A 13,815-nucleotide genomic window follows, 5' to 3' on the forward strand; every position below is an offset into this window, starting at 1 on the left:
TCCAGACAGGTCCGTACCTATGGGGATCCCAGACCCTTCCTGGGGCCCCAGTATCAATCTCTTGCTATAACTGAACTGGAAGTACCTGGATTATATCAACAAAGACGAGCTCTACATCCTAATAAGTCCTTCTGTCTCCAAATTGTTTATGTTTCCTTTAAGCTTGCTCTGTGACTGTGACTGTGACTTTCACTTTCACTTTCACTCATTCATTAATTTCATTCATTCATCTGTTTACGGCCTAATTTATTTGTACACAGTCCTTTATCCCCATCTGTAGTTCTTCTCATATTTGTTTAACACTTTTACTTCAACTGTCACTTTACATTTTTAATATAGTCTATATTGTATAAAACATTTTTACTTCTGCGGTCACTTTATAGTTTTATTATAGTTTTAATACAGTTTTAAAAAAAATTCTGTTAACTCTAATGTATGTTTAATGTATGTTCAATGTATGTTACTGCTACTGGATGCTTGAATTTCATTCGGGATCAATAAAGTATCTATCTATCTATCTATCTATCTATCTATCTATCTATCTATCTATCACTATCTAGTGTTTTTCATTGTGTTTTTTTTCTTCAGAACATCACTGACAAGTTACTCTTATAGGAATACAGTGAATCGAAACCAGTGCTTATTGTCAGTATCATCATGTCTAACACATAGACTCTATAAACAGTGGACGTTGTCTTCCTGGGTGAAGTCAACCAGAAAACTACGTCGTCCAGTTTGCTGGTTGACCAGGAGGATGTGCCACCAGGGGGCCTCCATTTGAATGGAAGACTATGCAAAATGTGACTACTTCTCAACTGATTTACAGCGCCAATAAACTGCGTCAGTAGAACATGATGTCAACTTTGAAAAGTATGCTCCCATTTAAAGCACATGACGTGTTGGCATAATCCAATAAGTGCTTGGTTGCAGCAGGTTACATCTCTGAACTTCTGGTTGCAAAATCTCAACATGGCACCAGTCAAAAGGTGAATCTTCAATCACAAACCCCATGAAACATCAAGGCCCTTCTCTATGGCCTGAATTTTGGAGATAGACAGATATGCCAGTCATGTGTATGGATATCTCTTAAATTCAGTTGTAGATCTGCGGATATCTAATTCCAGTTTCAGATATCTACTATGTCATGATTCAAGTTCAAGATATCTTCAATTATCCTCAATTGAAGAACTTTTTTAGATATCTTGAATTAATTTTCAGATTGAAATTGAATTGTGAATAGTCATAATGATGTTATATATATCTGAAACTGGAATTAGAGTTATTTACAAATATCTGCAACTGGATAATGACAAACCCCATACACATGAATGATTGTCATTTTGACTCGTAAAAACTGAATTCCAAACATCTGAAACTAACTGTTTTGACTAGTAAGAATGACGTCACATAAATACTCCACATAATCCAATTTGGCGATTAAAATGTTAAAAAGGTGTGCCATATCAACATCAAAGGCTTCTCTCATTTGCTGCAGCGGACAACATTACCGTTCAACGATTGGCGCACACAGCTGTCAATAATTGTTCCGTTAACCAATTATCTGCCTGGGTAAGGGGGCGTAGAAAAGGGGCGTACACGTTCTTAGTTCGCTGAACGGTGTGGTGACGTCACAGGCCTTATTTGATAACATTGAGAGACCGTCACACTGACGACAGGACGAAGGTTCGCTGGTAGTTCTGAAGGAAGCAGAAGAGCGTCGGAATTTTCCAGTACAACTAGAGGATCCTGAGGTATATTTCACTGTGAGCTGAAGAAGACTGACTCGATAACGTCGCTCTAACTGCAGAGCAACTAATGCTCGACACCTACGTATGTGGCTAACCTGCTAAAGTTAGCAGTCGTTGCGTAGTTGGCTAAACTACCCGGTGAAAACGCCACAGGAATGTAAAATAACCAACGTTAACTATGAGAATTTTTTTATTCATATAACCGCAAAAATGTTATTTATGATAATTGAACCGAGACGTGTGCGCGACCCGCTGTGTATCGTATGTTGTTAGCGTTAGCGGCTAGTAGTGTAGACGTTGCATCATTCGTGTAACATTTGTTGTGTGTGTGGGGGTGTGTGTGAAGGTGTCGTGTTCGTCAGGTGTGTTTGCAGACCGCAGTATAACAGAATTTTATTCAGCAAATATATGTGTCACAGTCTGTGACAATATGTATTATCATTTTAAATGACAAAGATAGCAGTTAAATCATAATCTCACACTCACTCTAACATGCAAGTATTCATTATTTGCTTGATAACTGACCAAATCAGAATCAGAATCAGAAGAGCTTTATTGCCAAGTACGATTTGCACATACAAGGAATTTGTTCTGGTGTCATTGGCGCATAACAAGCATACAAAATTTTTAAAAGTGAACAGTAAACGTATATATACACAGTATATAAATGTTTTTAAAGATGAAAAAGAGCACTACAGAAAGAGCAGTAAAGAGCAGTAAAGAGCAGTACGACTGGGCAGAAGTGAGTAACAGTGCAAAGTGTAATAGGCACACAAACACTAATTGAGTAATTCTGTCTATGACTGTCGTATTCTCTGTCTCTGTTGGAGAAATACTGTTTGTTGACCCCTCACAATCGCTGCTTCTAAACAAGGGGTTCTGTTTGATATGAGAACACTTCAAACCATGTCAGTGTAATCTGAAGAGACATTTTTTAGGAGAGATTTTAGGATTTATTTGAAGATTGTTTTTTCCCAGAATTTAATATCCTGCATGGGCTTGCCTCAGGTCATTCAACAGAACTTTCACTGCTATGCTACCATGACCGCTCCCTCAGACTGACCTACATAAGAATATTATTATCACTTATTATAAATCACTCTTGAAAACTCACTTTTTGTAAGATGGCTTTTAATTGATCAGGGACATGTGTAAAAGAGGACATTACATTTTTTAAGTGATAGTTTAAGTGATGTTTCATGAAGTGTGGTTGTGAGGAAATGACATATGTCAGAGCAAAGACATACATGCATAGTCTAAGTGAGAGACAGTGGAGACAAGCAGATTTTAGCCACTGAAAAGGCCACTATGAAATCTTAAGAGTATGTTTCACACTAATTTTTTATTGTTAGACATTTTTTTCCTACTTGGAAATTGGAGTTTAACCCAAACCAGTATTGTTGGAACAACCCTGTCAAGTTGTTCCATGGTCGGTTAGTGGAACAACATTTTAAAACATTATATTATTGCTGTTTTTTCTTTTATAATCATTAATATTCTTTTCCAATCTAACCAAATACTTTTTCTTCTGTGTTGGATCATCCCTCTTCCTCTGGATCTGGTGCTCCTCCAGTGTTTGTGCTGTCAAGGTGATGTCAGCTGCTTGTCTTGCGCGCCTGGCAAGGTGCAGTGTTCCTTATGTGCCTCGCAGCGGTCTTCTTCAGGCAGCCCTAGTCCCACTCCCATTGCAAGAAGACAGCCACCTCCAGTTCACAGTCTTTCGTAGATCAATTTACAGCCCATCAGAACAACGACAAAGCAACACACGCTTTGATCCAGACAGCAGTGGTCGTCCCACGACTTGGGATTCATTTGGCATTTGGGACAATCGCATTGATGAACCTATCCTGCTGCCTTCCAGCATTCGCTATGGAAAGCCCATTCCTAAAATCAGCTTATCAAAAGTGGGTTGTGCCTCTCTCATTGGTCAACGCAAAGAGAATGAAGACCGCTTCCAGGTGTCCCAAATGACAGAAGACGTCCTCTATTTTGCTGTTTTTGATGGGCATGGTGGACCGCAAGCAGCTGACTTCTGTGAAAAATACATGGAAAAATTTATCAAGTAAGAAAATCATTAAAATTATGTCAATACACAGGAAATTATACTGTGAATGAATGAATATGGTAACATTCTCCTCTTTGTCCACATTTTGTTATTTCAGGGATCTTCTGCCAAAGGAAACAAATCTGGAATTAGTTTTATCAAAGGCTTTCCTTGAAGTAGAAAAGGCTTTTTCAAGGCACTTGCACTTCTCTCCAAATGGTAGGTTCTTTCATGGTACTTGTACATAGTCATATTGTATGTGTGTACTGTATATACAGTATATACGCACACTAATGTTTATATTTAAGTATATTTAATGGCATTTGTCTTCTCTTTTCAATACTCTAATACCTTAGGCTTTCAAAGCCTTGGATATCCCAAGTGATTTGACCTGAGCATTAATGGTTAGAGGTCTGTCAATTAACCCAGAGTTACTTTATAACTGATGAACAATAAACCAGCTACAGGTAGAGCAAACACTCATGCCTGACTGCTTCCAGTGTTGCATCTACATACAGATTGGTGACATATTAAGGGAAAATCTTGATTGCTCTTATGATAAAACATCGTCACAATGTTAAAATAATCGCATATGTCATTTTTTGTCAAAATTGTTTTTTGCCTAAATCATCTCCTCATGATGCCACCTATGGTAAAATGGCCTACATCCTCAGTTGATCAGATCATTTGATTATATCCCTTTTAGATAATGGCCTATGTCAAGTGTGTGAGTGAAGTGGTGAAATTTTTTGTGTTAAAGTTAAAATGAGTTTGGTGACATTTGAATCACATTATATGGTCCTTTAGTCACCAGATCTCAACCTAGTTAATCATCTATGGGGTAAATGTTTTCCACCAGCATCAGATTCCCATATTATTGAATATCATTTAGAGGAGTCATTCAGTTGAAGTCTTTTGATGACCAAACACCTTTAAAGCACAATTAAGGTTGTGATTTCCTTTAATTGTCACCCATCTGTTGATATTTTTGATCTGTAGCAAATCTGAGTATCCCTCAAACAAATTAATGCAAAAAATGTCTTTTAATAAGTCATTGTTTACATGTTTGCTGTAGTGATACTGAAGTTAGTAAGTTAGCTTGGCTTTTCTCAAGCAACATTATGTCAGATGAAGGTTATATAATGATTTTCAAGCTAGTATACCTGTTTTGTGGCCATACAGTGGCCACGCACTGTGAAATGTCCCAATATGCCTGTGTGTGTGTGTGTGCATGTTATCTACGGCAGCTGCTGACCCAGCTAAGAGCTGGAGGCCCTTGGCACCAATGTGGATGGCGAGAGGCTAGATATTGAAGGAGAGTCCAGCGGGTCCTAAATCCTGGACTACTGGAAGGTTCCCTATCTTTCTCTCACTCCTCTAGCTCTGTCTCTCGCTCTCTCTCTCTCTCTCTCTCTTCCTTTTCTTCTCTCACCAAGTGTATGCAAAACTTTGTGTGAGACAGCGCTTTAGTTTGACAGGTTGTATGAGATGTATCATGTCAGTGTCAGTATTAGTTCATGAGCCGCATCATGTTTAATGCTCCAATGTGCAACTTCTAAGCATAAATAATGTCTGTTACATTCAAAACATTGTCAAAAGAGTTCATACGATGCTGATTAAGCCTATCAGTGCCACACAATTCTGTCTTTCTCAGTATAGCGGTGTTCAGGTCTCATGTTGCTGAATTGCACACAGGAATTTATTTTGTCAAGACGGAGACAGCAGGTACATTGTGCTAATGAAGCATGACTGCTGCAAACACACAAAGAACCGCCCAAGAAAAATTTCAGAAGTTAAGCCTAAAGCTAAAAAAAAACCTGTTGTTTAGCGGTTTGACAAGTAAATGCTTCTTACCCCCCACCCATCCTTGTGGGGTACACACAAACGCTCCATCCCTCAGGTCTGATAGTGTTGTTTGACAAACCCATTTTCAGATGAAGGCCGAAGTTTACAGAAAATGTTACATTGTTTCTTTTCACAAACAATATTAACAACAACAAAAAACAACTAAAAGTTACGCACTGGAGCTTTAACAATGAGATCCAGAACCATTGCAAAATATTAGAATCATGTACTGTATCATTTATTTGATATGCAAGTCTAGAAAAAAAGCCTGCAAAACAAAGGAAGAAAAAAACGAATATTCTTATTGTTGAATATCAGGATATTTTTAGATGAGGTCTTGTATTGTCCATATTTTACACCCATGTTGTACTAGTCATGAAAATGTATAATTTTTTAGGTTTAGTTCAACTCTGCTGTGAATATTGCTCTGGAACTGAAAAAGTTCAACCTGCATGTGTAACTGCCTCCTCTGTTGTTTATTGTGTAATCTCTAGTGCACTATGTACATGTCACGTCCACTATGACTTCCCACCCATGTCTCCATACTTAACTGTGAGGATGTGAGAGTGTGAGATACACCACATGGTTGCTGTGAGCAAAGTGGACAGTAGCTGTTCTGTGTGGACCTTCATGGTTGGTTCTACCTCTAATGTCTCTGTTTTTGTCTCTGTAGCGCAGGACATCAATGCAGGAACCACTGCCACTGTGGCCCTGCTGAGGGATGGCATTGAGTTGGTGGTGGGCAGTGTGGGGGACAGCCGCGCCATGCTATGCCGTAAGGGCAAAGCCCATAAACTCACCGATGACCACACTCCTGAGAGGAAGGACGAGAAGGAGAGGTACATAAATGGTCATGGACCGTAAGCAGATGATGAGATTTACATCACTTTGATCCTAGTGGACATCTGTGGACAGTTTTATAACATGTGACAGTTTTTAAAGTTATTTTTAGTATTATTCATTTTGCTCTCTACCTCTGCACAATCCTCAAGGATTAAGAGGAGTGGGGGTTTTATAACCTGGAATAGTCTGGGACAGCCTAATGTTAATGGCAGGCTAGCCATGACGCGCAGCATTGGAGACTTTGACCTGAAGAACATGGGAGTCATCGCTGAGCCTGAGACCAAGAGAATAACGGTATGTTTTGAGTTCTTACACTAATCTGTTCAGATTCCACAACACAGGTTGTTTAAGGCTAATTTGTCCACAATGACATTTCTGACATTATTTTGCATACTGATTTTTCCCAGTTGCACCATGTCCATGACACGTTCCTGGCGCTGACCACAGACGGCATTAACTTTATTATGAACAGCCAGGAAATCTGTGATGTCATCAACCAGTGCCACGACCCCAAAGAGGCAGCACAGAGAATATCTGATCAGGTATTTGAGGTTTTATACTGACTAGTATTGATATATATCATTTGGAATTGTGGTTTTCATTATGGTGCTGGAGCATAATGTCAATGGTTTTCTTCTCTTTCAGGCTCTTCAGTATGGCTCAGAGGACAACAGCACAATTATCGTGGTGCCCTTCGGTGCTTGGGGAAGGTACAAGAGTTCAGAGACCAGTTTTTCCTTCAGTCGGAGTTTTGTGTCCAGTGGCCGCTGGGCGTAGCCGGCAAGACGGTGGATGAAACACGTCGGTCTGTGGACTTACTTATTGTGTGCAATACAATCCCTGCCCTTAAGGGAAACATCAAACGTGTTGTTTGCCCAAACAGTAACACCTATGGGTTAAAACAGACGTCTCAACCTCGCGGCCCGCGGGCCACATGTTATTTACGTTTGATTTTTTTAATTAATAGATTAGATGAATACATTTTTATTGTGAACTATATATTTTTGCATATTAAAACAAAACACTTTTATTTTTAAAGCTGTGGACACAAATATTGTTATTGCAACATTATGTCGTGTGGAATTTTGTTGTATAATTTTAACTTCTTATCGCCCAACACTACTGGGCTTTGTTTTTCTCCTGACGACGAGGCGCTCAGTGGCCCCCAGGTTATTGGAGTTTGAGACCCCTGGGTTAAAACCTGCTGTTTAGAGCACCGTGGTAATTATTATTAGCCTCTGGTGAATCAGGTGCACTAAACAAATAAATTACCCCTTTATGCAATGTTTAATTCTAGTAAGCCAATGACCCAAGGTGCTAAAAGTTGATAAGTGTTTGAATGACGGACAGGAATCAACAGTGATGAGGTGTCCCTCAGCAGCTATGTAGTCCTTCTACATTAGCTGAATTCTTTTGTCACCTTATATAAACCGTTCAGATGCACCTTTATCTATTTAGGTATTCATAATGCCCAAGTTTGCCCACCAATGGACAACCTCCCCATTTCCAAAGTCAAGTATAAGTATCATGAGTTTCATGAGTAAATGAAGGCAGTGAGTAGGTTTTAGTGACTGTTGATTTTGGAGCTTCCTTTTTTTGTTTTGTGGGTCAAAACATCCCATTTAACTTTGTGAATGTTTTGGTAAATTTCATTGGGCTCCTGATGTTTTTCTTCAGCACAAAACAAGTTTATACAACTTGCTGTTTTCTTTGTACTTCAGAAGTACTTGAAGCACTGATGAGCTTTTTTGATGCCCATTTTGCACAGAAGTGATGGCGTGAACCCTGAATGTTGAGGAATCTGGTGAACTGATGGGCAGTGTGAGAGGAGCTGCTCATTGTTTGTATGAACATCATTTCAGTGGCTGAACCATTGTCTCTTGGCTCAGGATGGAAAAGTGTTCATCTCCGTCGTGATTTGAACCTGGCCTTGTTGGTGTGCTGGGCGTAGACATGTACACTAAAATTTTGTAAATAATTATATTTATGTATTACTGGAGAACGGATAATTCTGTTATATTTACTCAGTATCTTGGTTAAGTCTCGTATCTGAAATGCACCGGACCTTTGCGTCAATGTGTGTGTGTGTGTGTGTGTGTGTGAAGCTTCGTTATTTAAATAGTAGCTTGAATACTTGGTCTTTTCAGCCAGAATTAATGAAGCACACTTAATGCAGCACCATATAAATGTTCAGCTAAGAACCTTGTGTGACAATGTGAATGTTTGCTGAAATGCCCTCTATGACTAAAACAACACAGTCGGTCCCTGTCGTTGTGGAGGAGAGACTAAGCTGTGTCCGTTGTCTTGGTTGATCTAATGTGAGTGCACGAGTGTCCAGTGCAGAGCAGACTTGAACCGTTATTAGATCGTCTGTACAGGTTTTGTTTGTTGTTTTTTTTTATTTGTGGTTGTTGAAACTAGACAAATGGAAGCATCTATATTTATCAGTGTACATGTTCTAACTATGAAAGATACAAATGTGTCAGTTTCCTCCAAAGCTATTTATCAGTGTTTTATAATTTTGTTGGAAGCCTTGATTTTATTATATATATAAGGACCTTGTCTTTATACTTTTAACACATCCACTACATCTGTTGAAGCTGTCTCTCGGTGACTTCAGTGTTTTATTTACTGTCTTTTGCTTCACTGCATTTCACATACTCCTGTTTCTTTGTTGCCGTGGACCTGTAAATGGGACCTAAATCTGATTAGGACTGTTCCCATTAGCACTGTTCCCATTACTGTACTGTGATCATGACGCACAATTAAAAACTACACATCAAAAAATGGGCTTGGAGTTTGGCAATGTTGTGTTGCTTTTTGTGTATATTTTAATAATCTTTATTTATATAGGACTTATCAAAGTCCTTTAAAAAGAAAACACAAAGGAACAGCAACATGGTGATTATAAAATACACTCACACATGATCATGATCAACCATAAAAAAAAATGCAATTGATTAAAGTAAATGTTTTGATTCAAGCAGCTATATCTAAGGAGGCATCACTTAAGTAGTCCTTACTGACATTAAATCAGACTGTTTATAGTCTCTGTGGATCTATTTAAAGCCGTAATTTATTATTTATTGATTAAAGGTGGAGTCTGACTCTGGGCTTTTGTCTATTTACTGCCAAGTATAATAATTTTACAGCAACCCCTAAAAGGCAGGGAGGGAAATATTGATCAAAGTTTACTAAATGTGTGGCATTTCATAGTTCAGGGGTCTACAACCTGCGGCTCTTCAGCAACTCTGCAGTGGCTCCCTGTAGCTTTGGAAAAAAAAAAAGTATTTTATTTAAATGTTTTCTTTTAAAGTGGACACCATATTCACTCACTCATTTATTTATGTATCTATTTAACAAGGTGTGGAATAAAAGCATTTTCATATTTGTGCTACTAAAAACATGCGTCACATCCCTTGTTTGTCAAAATATTTGATATTTAAAAACCTCCCAAAACTCAACAGACCTGTGTTACAATATATTGAAAGTCATTTCCAACACTTACACTAAGTCATGTTGTAAATGAAGTTTGGAATTGGGTCCGTCTTTGCATCCACATACGACACACACTCAGCTTTTTTCAAGCATGAACCACATACACTCTGAGCAGTGTTTTTATTTATTTCAAAGTGTGTCACTTTTTATTTCATCAATTTCCCACAAATAACAGAAGAATTGACAAAGTTCTGTGGTTTATTTCAAGGTAGGCCACTGTTTTTTTTTCCTTTGTTAACAGTAGTTTTCTTTTGGTCGTTCTTAAATTTCATAAATGGCACAGACGATAGTTCATTTTATATCTATATATATATAGATATAAAATATATTACATGATGTCATCTTCAGTTTATGGGTCAAATAGGTTTTGCAGCTGCAGATTAATTTTATTTGGGTAGAGACAGAGGGGTCCTAAGGTCACAGGCCCCTCTCTAAAACAGGTGCTACAGGAAAAACAGTGGAGCCGCCAGTCCAACCCACTCTTCCTCAAACACCTAGTTGTGTGTTTGGTCAAGAATTGTCTTGTTGCCATTGATTTGGAATGGAATAGAATAGAATAGAACAGAATAGAATAAAATAGAAGGTTTTATTGTCATACAATGAAAATCTGTTTTAAAAGAACACAAGCTACATATTGCAGTCATAAAAACAAGGCAGGGAGTTAATGAAGCTCTCAAATGGTCTTATTGAGATTATTATTTATTATTTATTATTATTATTTACCATAGTCATTATAATACACAACTAATATTCCTAGAAACAGAACATTTGACCTCCACTGACCTCACTGTGTGCGTGTGTGTGTGTGTGTGTGTGTGTTGTAGTGGTAAGGGTTAACTCAAAGTGGGGTTTGGGATCCTGACTGACTGTGAGGCACCTGTCCCCGCTGTCATGAGCTGATGTTAGTCCGCCTGCTCAGTCTCTCTCTGCTCCATCAGCAGCAGCAGCAGCAGCAGCAGCAGCAGCAGGATTCTCTCACTGCTCGCTCGGTAAGTCACCGCTTGTCTTTCTTTATAGGACGAGGTCGTGTAGCGCTGTCACTGTCACTAACTGAATTACTGAAGTACCCAGATTATTTGATTTTACAATCCACCACAGCCTAAATATGAATGGAGTCATTTAGCCAGGAAAAAAGGACTGAGATTAATAACACTTTTTTGTTTGTTTGTCTTCACCCATGTAACCTATAAAAGGCCGTACTGTATACAAATGTTGACATTTTTCTCATATTGAAATTGTGTTGTTGTAAATGTTCAAACCAGCACATAGCACTTTATCATTTTTAATAAAAATGTATTATGGTATTTCTTTACAGTTTAATAGTATAACGACACTACAACTACAATATTATTATGAATACAATATAATGAGTAATAAAATGAGTGTAACATATTTTAGAAAAACTGAGAACAACTGAGAGTGTGTTCAAAAAATCAAAAAAGTATATACAGTAATTATTCCGTTTTTGTGGTTATTGTCTTTACTTTGAGTTCTTCTGTGACAAACCTGGATAAAGACAGATTTTCATCAGATCACGTTTGATCTAGATAAGAGACCTCAAAGTTGCGGCCCCACTATCAATTTCTTGTTATTTCTGTATGTTTTTTACTAATAGTTTCAATTTGTAAATTAATATGTTTATGTTGTGAACTACTTTGTTTGTTCCATATATAAACAATGTGAACATAAATATGAATATTTTATGAATATTTTTCTCAAAAGGTTGGACTTTTTTCCACTTGACCGGCCCCTACTGACCAAACTAGACACTCAGTGGCCCCCAGGTCATTTGAGTTTGAGACCCCTGCTCTAGATGACAATGCAGAGACGGAACCACATCAGCGTCGCGATGATGGAGGATATTGACACCAACGGGACGTCCACCTCAAAGGAAGTCAGATCCTCAAACCAGGACCAGCAGCCGCGTGGGTCCAGTGTGAGCTTCCACAACATCCACTACAGAGTCCAGCCGAAGAGCGGCGCCTGTCGGAGGAAAAGCAGCACCAGGGAAATTCTGCTGGATCTCAAGTCAGTTCCTCTGTTCTCTTGTCACACGGCGCTGCTCATAGCTGCTCTTCTTGACACAGATTTAGACAGACGTGTGGTATTTGAACTGTGAACTGTGACACGTTGGCCTGTTTCTGTTCCCTCTGCTCATTTAGTCTAATATTAAGCTTGATGTTGAGGATAATGAAACTTTTTCTCATTATAATCATTTCTGACAGGCTGCACACACTCACAAAACGTTTTACGTTGTTGATTATTCTACGAATGACAACAACACAAAAAGGGCCCGATGTTCACGTTGGTCCTCGCACACTGGTTTCTGTGTGTTGGTGTTAAGTCACGCTGACGTTTCCCAGGGAAGAATAAATCTTTTCACACAAGCTTTTTTTTTTTTTTCCTGCCTCAGTGTTAATTATATGATATTAAGCATGGTTTATTGCATGTAATCTCTCAGAGAGCCAGGGGAACTGTTGAGTGATCCACTTCCAGGCTTTTATTCACTCTTTTAATTCCATTTCATATCAGCGATCCTTACGTTCTCTGGTGCTTTTGGGCGACAACAATTTGCTTTTGAATTATTTTTCCTACGTAGTTTCACGTGGTATAGCATGTTTTTGTTCTGCGTGCCTGTAACTTGTGTGAAATTCCTTTAATGGACAGATTATTTGGGATAAAGGCAGGAAGCTAATTCAGAAAAAGCAAAAAAAGTTTGTTTCACACGCTTCATATAAGCAGGAGTAATAGTAGCAAATAACTGATCTGAGATTTTACAATCTATAAATGAATGGGGGCACATTTAAATGTGTTGCAATGTTTACCTTTAAATTCTTTTATCCCTGAGAAATTCATCCAATATACAATATCGTTTTTTGTTAGTTTTAGAGAAAATTGAAGTAAAAAGAATGTCTGTAATTTATTTGCCTCTGATTTCATCCTGTTTGTTTCGTTTCACACGCTTCATATTTGTAGCATAACATTTAAACAGTGAAAATCCAAGATTATAGATGAAATGAATGGAGACGGATTTAAATATGTGACAACGTGCTTATATACATTTGAATGTTGTGCTGCAGTGGGATTATGAGACCTGGACTCAATGCCATTCTTGGACCCACAGGAAGTGGGAAATCCTCGTGAGTACTTCAACGACTTTCTACAACCACAAAAAAAAATCGATCCATGCAGTGTTTCTTGTAGAAGCATTAACTAATGTTCAGTTTTGTGTTGCAAAGGTTTTTGGATATTCTGGCGGCGAGGAAGGATCCTGCAGGTCTCTCAGGAGAAGTCCTCATTGACGGAGCGCCACAGCCTCCAGACTTTAAGTGCCTCTCTGGATATGTTGTTCAGGTGCAGTTCAAGTTTAATGATGATGACACTTTTTCCATCTTCATCCATCCATCTTCCAGCACTTTATCCTCCACGTGAGGGTCTGGGGGGTGCAGAAAGGCCCTTGTTCTGACCCGGTCACTAACCCGGGTCTTCTTGCTGTAAAGGCAACAGTGCTGTTGGTGTAGTGCAGGGGTGTCAAACATACGGCCCGGGGGCCAGAACCGGCCCGCCAGAGGGTCCAATCCGGCCCACAGGATGAATTTGTTAAAATTTCACACTACGATTACAATCTAAACGTAATGTCAAATACAATATTTTTCACTTCCAGATACCAGTGACTAAATGTTTGTGCCTTTATAGATCCAGTGTGATTTAGGCATGATATTGTTGAAATTGCACTTATATTTCTCAAGAAATGTCATGTTTTGTAAAAATATCCTTCATTAAATGTAAAAACAAAGGAGAAAAAACAAAGGAGTTCTTGTTGTTCATAGGTTATTA

At 38.5% G+C, this 13,815-nt stretch overlaps 2 protein-coding genes across 2 annotated transcripts in view; both read left to right on the forward strand.

Annotated features, from left to right (window-relative positions):
* Positions 1-1,622: 1,622 nt before the first annotated feature.
* ppm1kb (protein phosphatase, Mg2+/Mn2+ dependent 1Kb) lies at positions 1,623-9,270 on the forward strand. Its single transcript, XM_044027582.1, has 7 exons — positions 1,623-1,751; positions 3,322-3,810; positions 3,911-4,011; positions 6,311-6,476; positions 6,630-6,774; positions 6,888-7,022; positions 7,126-9,270. The coding sequence occupies exons 2-7, from the start codon at positions 3,341-3,343 to the stop codon at positions 7,255-7,257; spliced, it is 1,149 nt and encodes a 382-aa protein (XP_043883517.1). The 5' UTR covers positions 1,623-1,751; positions 3,322-3,340; the 3' UTR covers positions 7,258-9,270.
* A 2,469-nt stretch (positions 9,271-11,739) lies between these two features.
* abcg2d (ATP-binding cassette, sub-family G (WHITE), member 2d) overlaps positions 11,740-13,815 on the forward strand; it is a 9,564-nt gene continuing 7,488 nt past the window's right edge. Inside the window, exons 1-3 of the mRNA XM_044027583.1 lie at positions 11,740-12,006; positions 13,059-13,118; positions 13,218-13,332. Of these exons, the coding sequence (XP_043883518.1) occupies positions 11,792-12,006; positions 13,059-13,118; positions 13,218-13,332 (390 nt within the window). The 5' untranslated portion in view covers positions 11,740-11,791. The remainder of the gene's footprint in view (positions 12,007-13,058; positions 13,119-13,217; positions 13,333-13,815) is intronic.

This window comes from Solea senegalensis, linkage group LG6, assembly GCF_019176455.1.
Source record: "Solea senegalensis isolate Sse05_10M linkage group LG6, IFAPA_SoseM_1, whole genome shotgun sequence".
NCBI lineage: Eukaryota > Metazoa > Chordata > Actinopteri > Pleuronectiformes > Soleidae > Solea > Solea senegalensis.

Coding starts and splice junctions, on each gene's coding strand:
- ppm1kb (XM_044027582.1), top strand. CDS start 3,341: ATGTCAGCTGCTTGTCTTGCGCGCCTGGCAAGGTGCAGTGTTCCTTAT. Junction 3,811..3,910: donor TACATGGAAAAATTTATCAA/GTAAGAAAATCA, acceptor TTGTTATTTCAG/GGATCTTCTGCCAAAGGAAA. Junction 4,012..6,310: donor CTTGCACTTCTCTCCAAATG/GTAGGTTCTTTC, acceptor TTGTCTCTGTAG/CGCAGGACATCAATGCAGGA.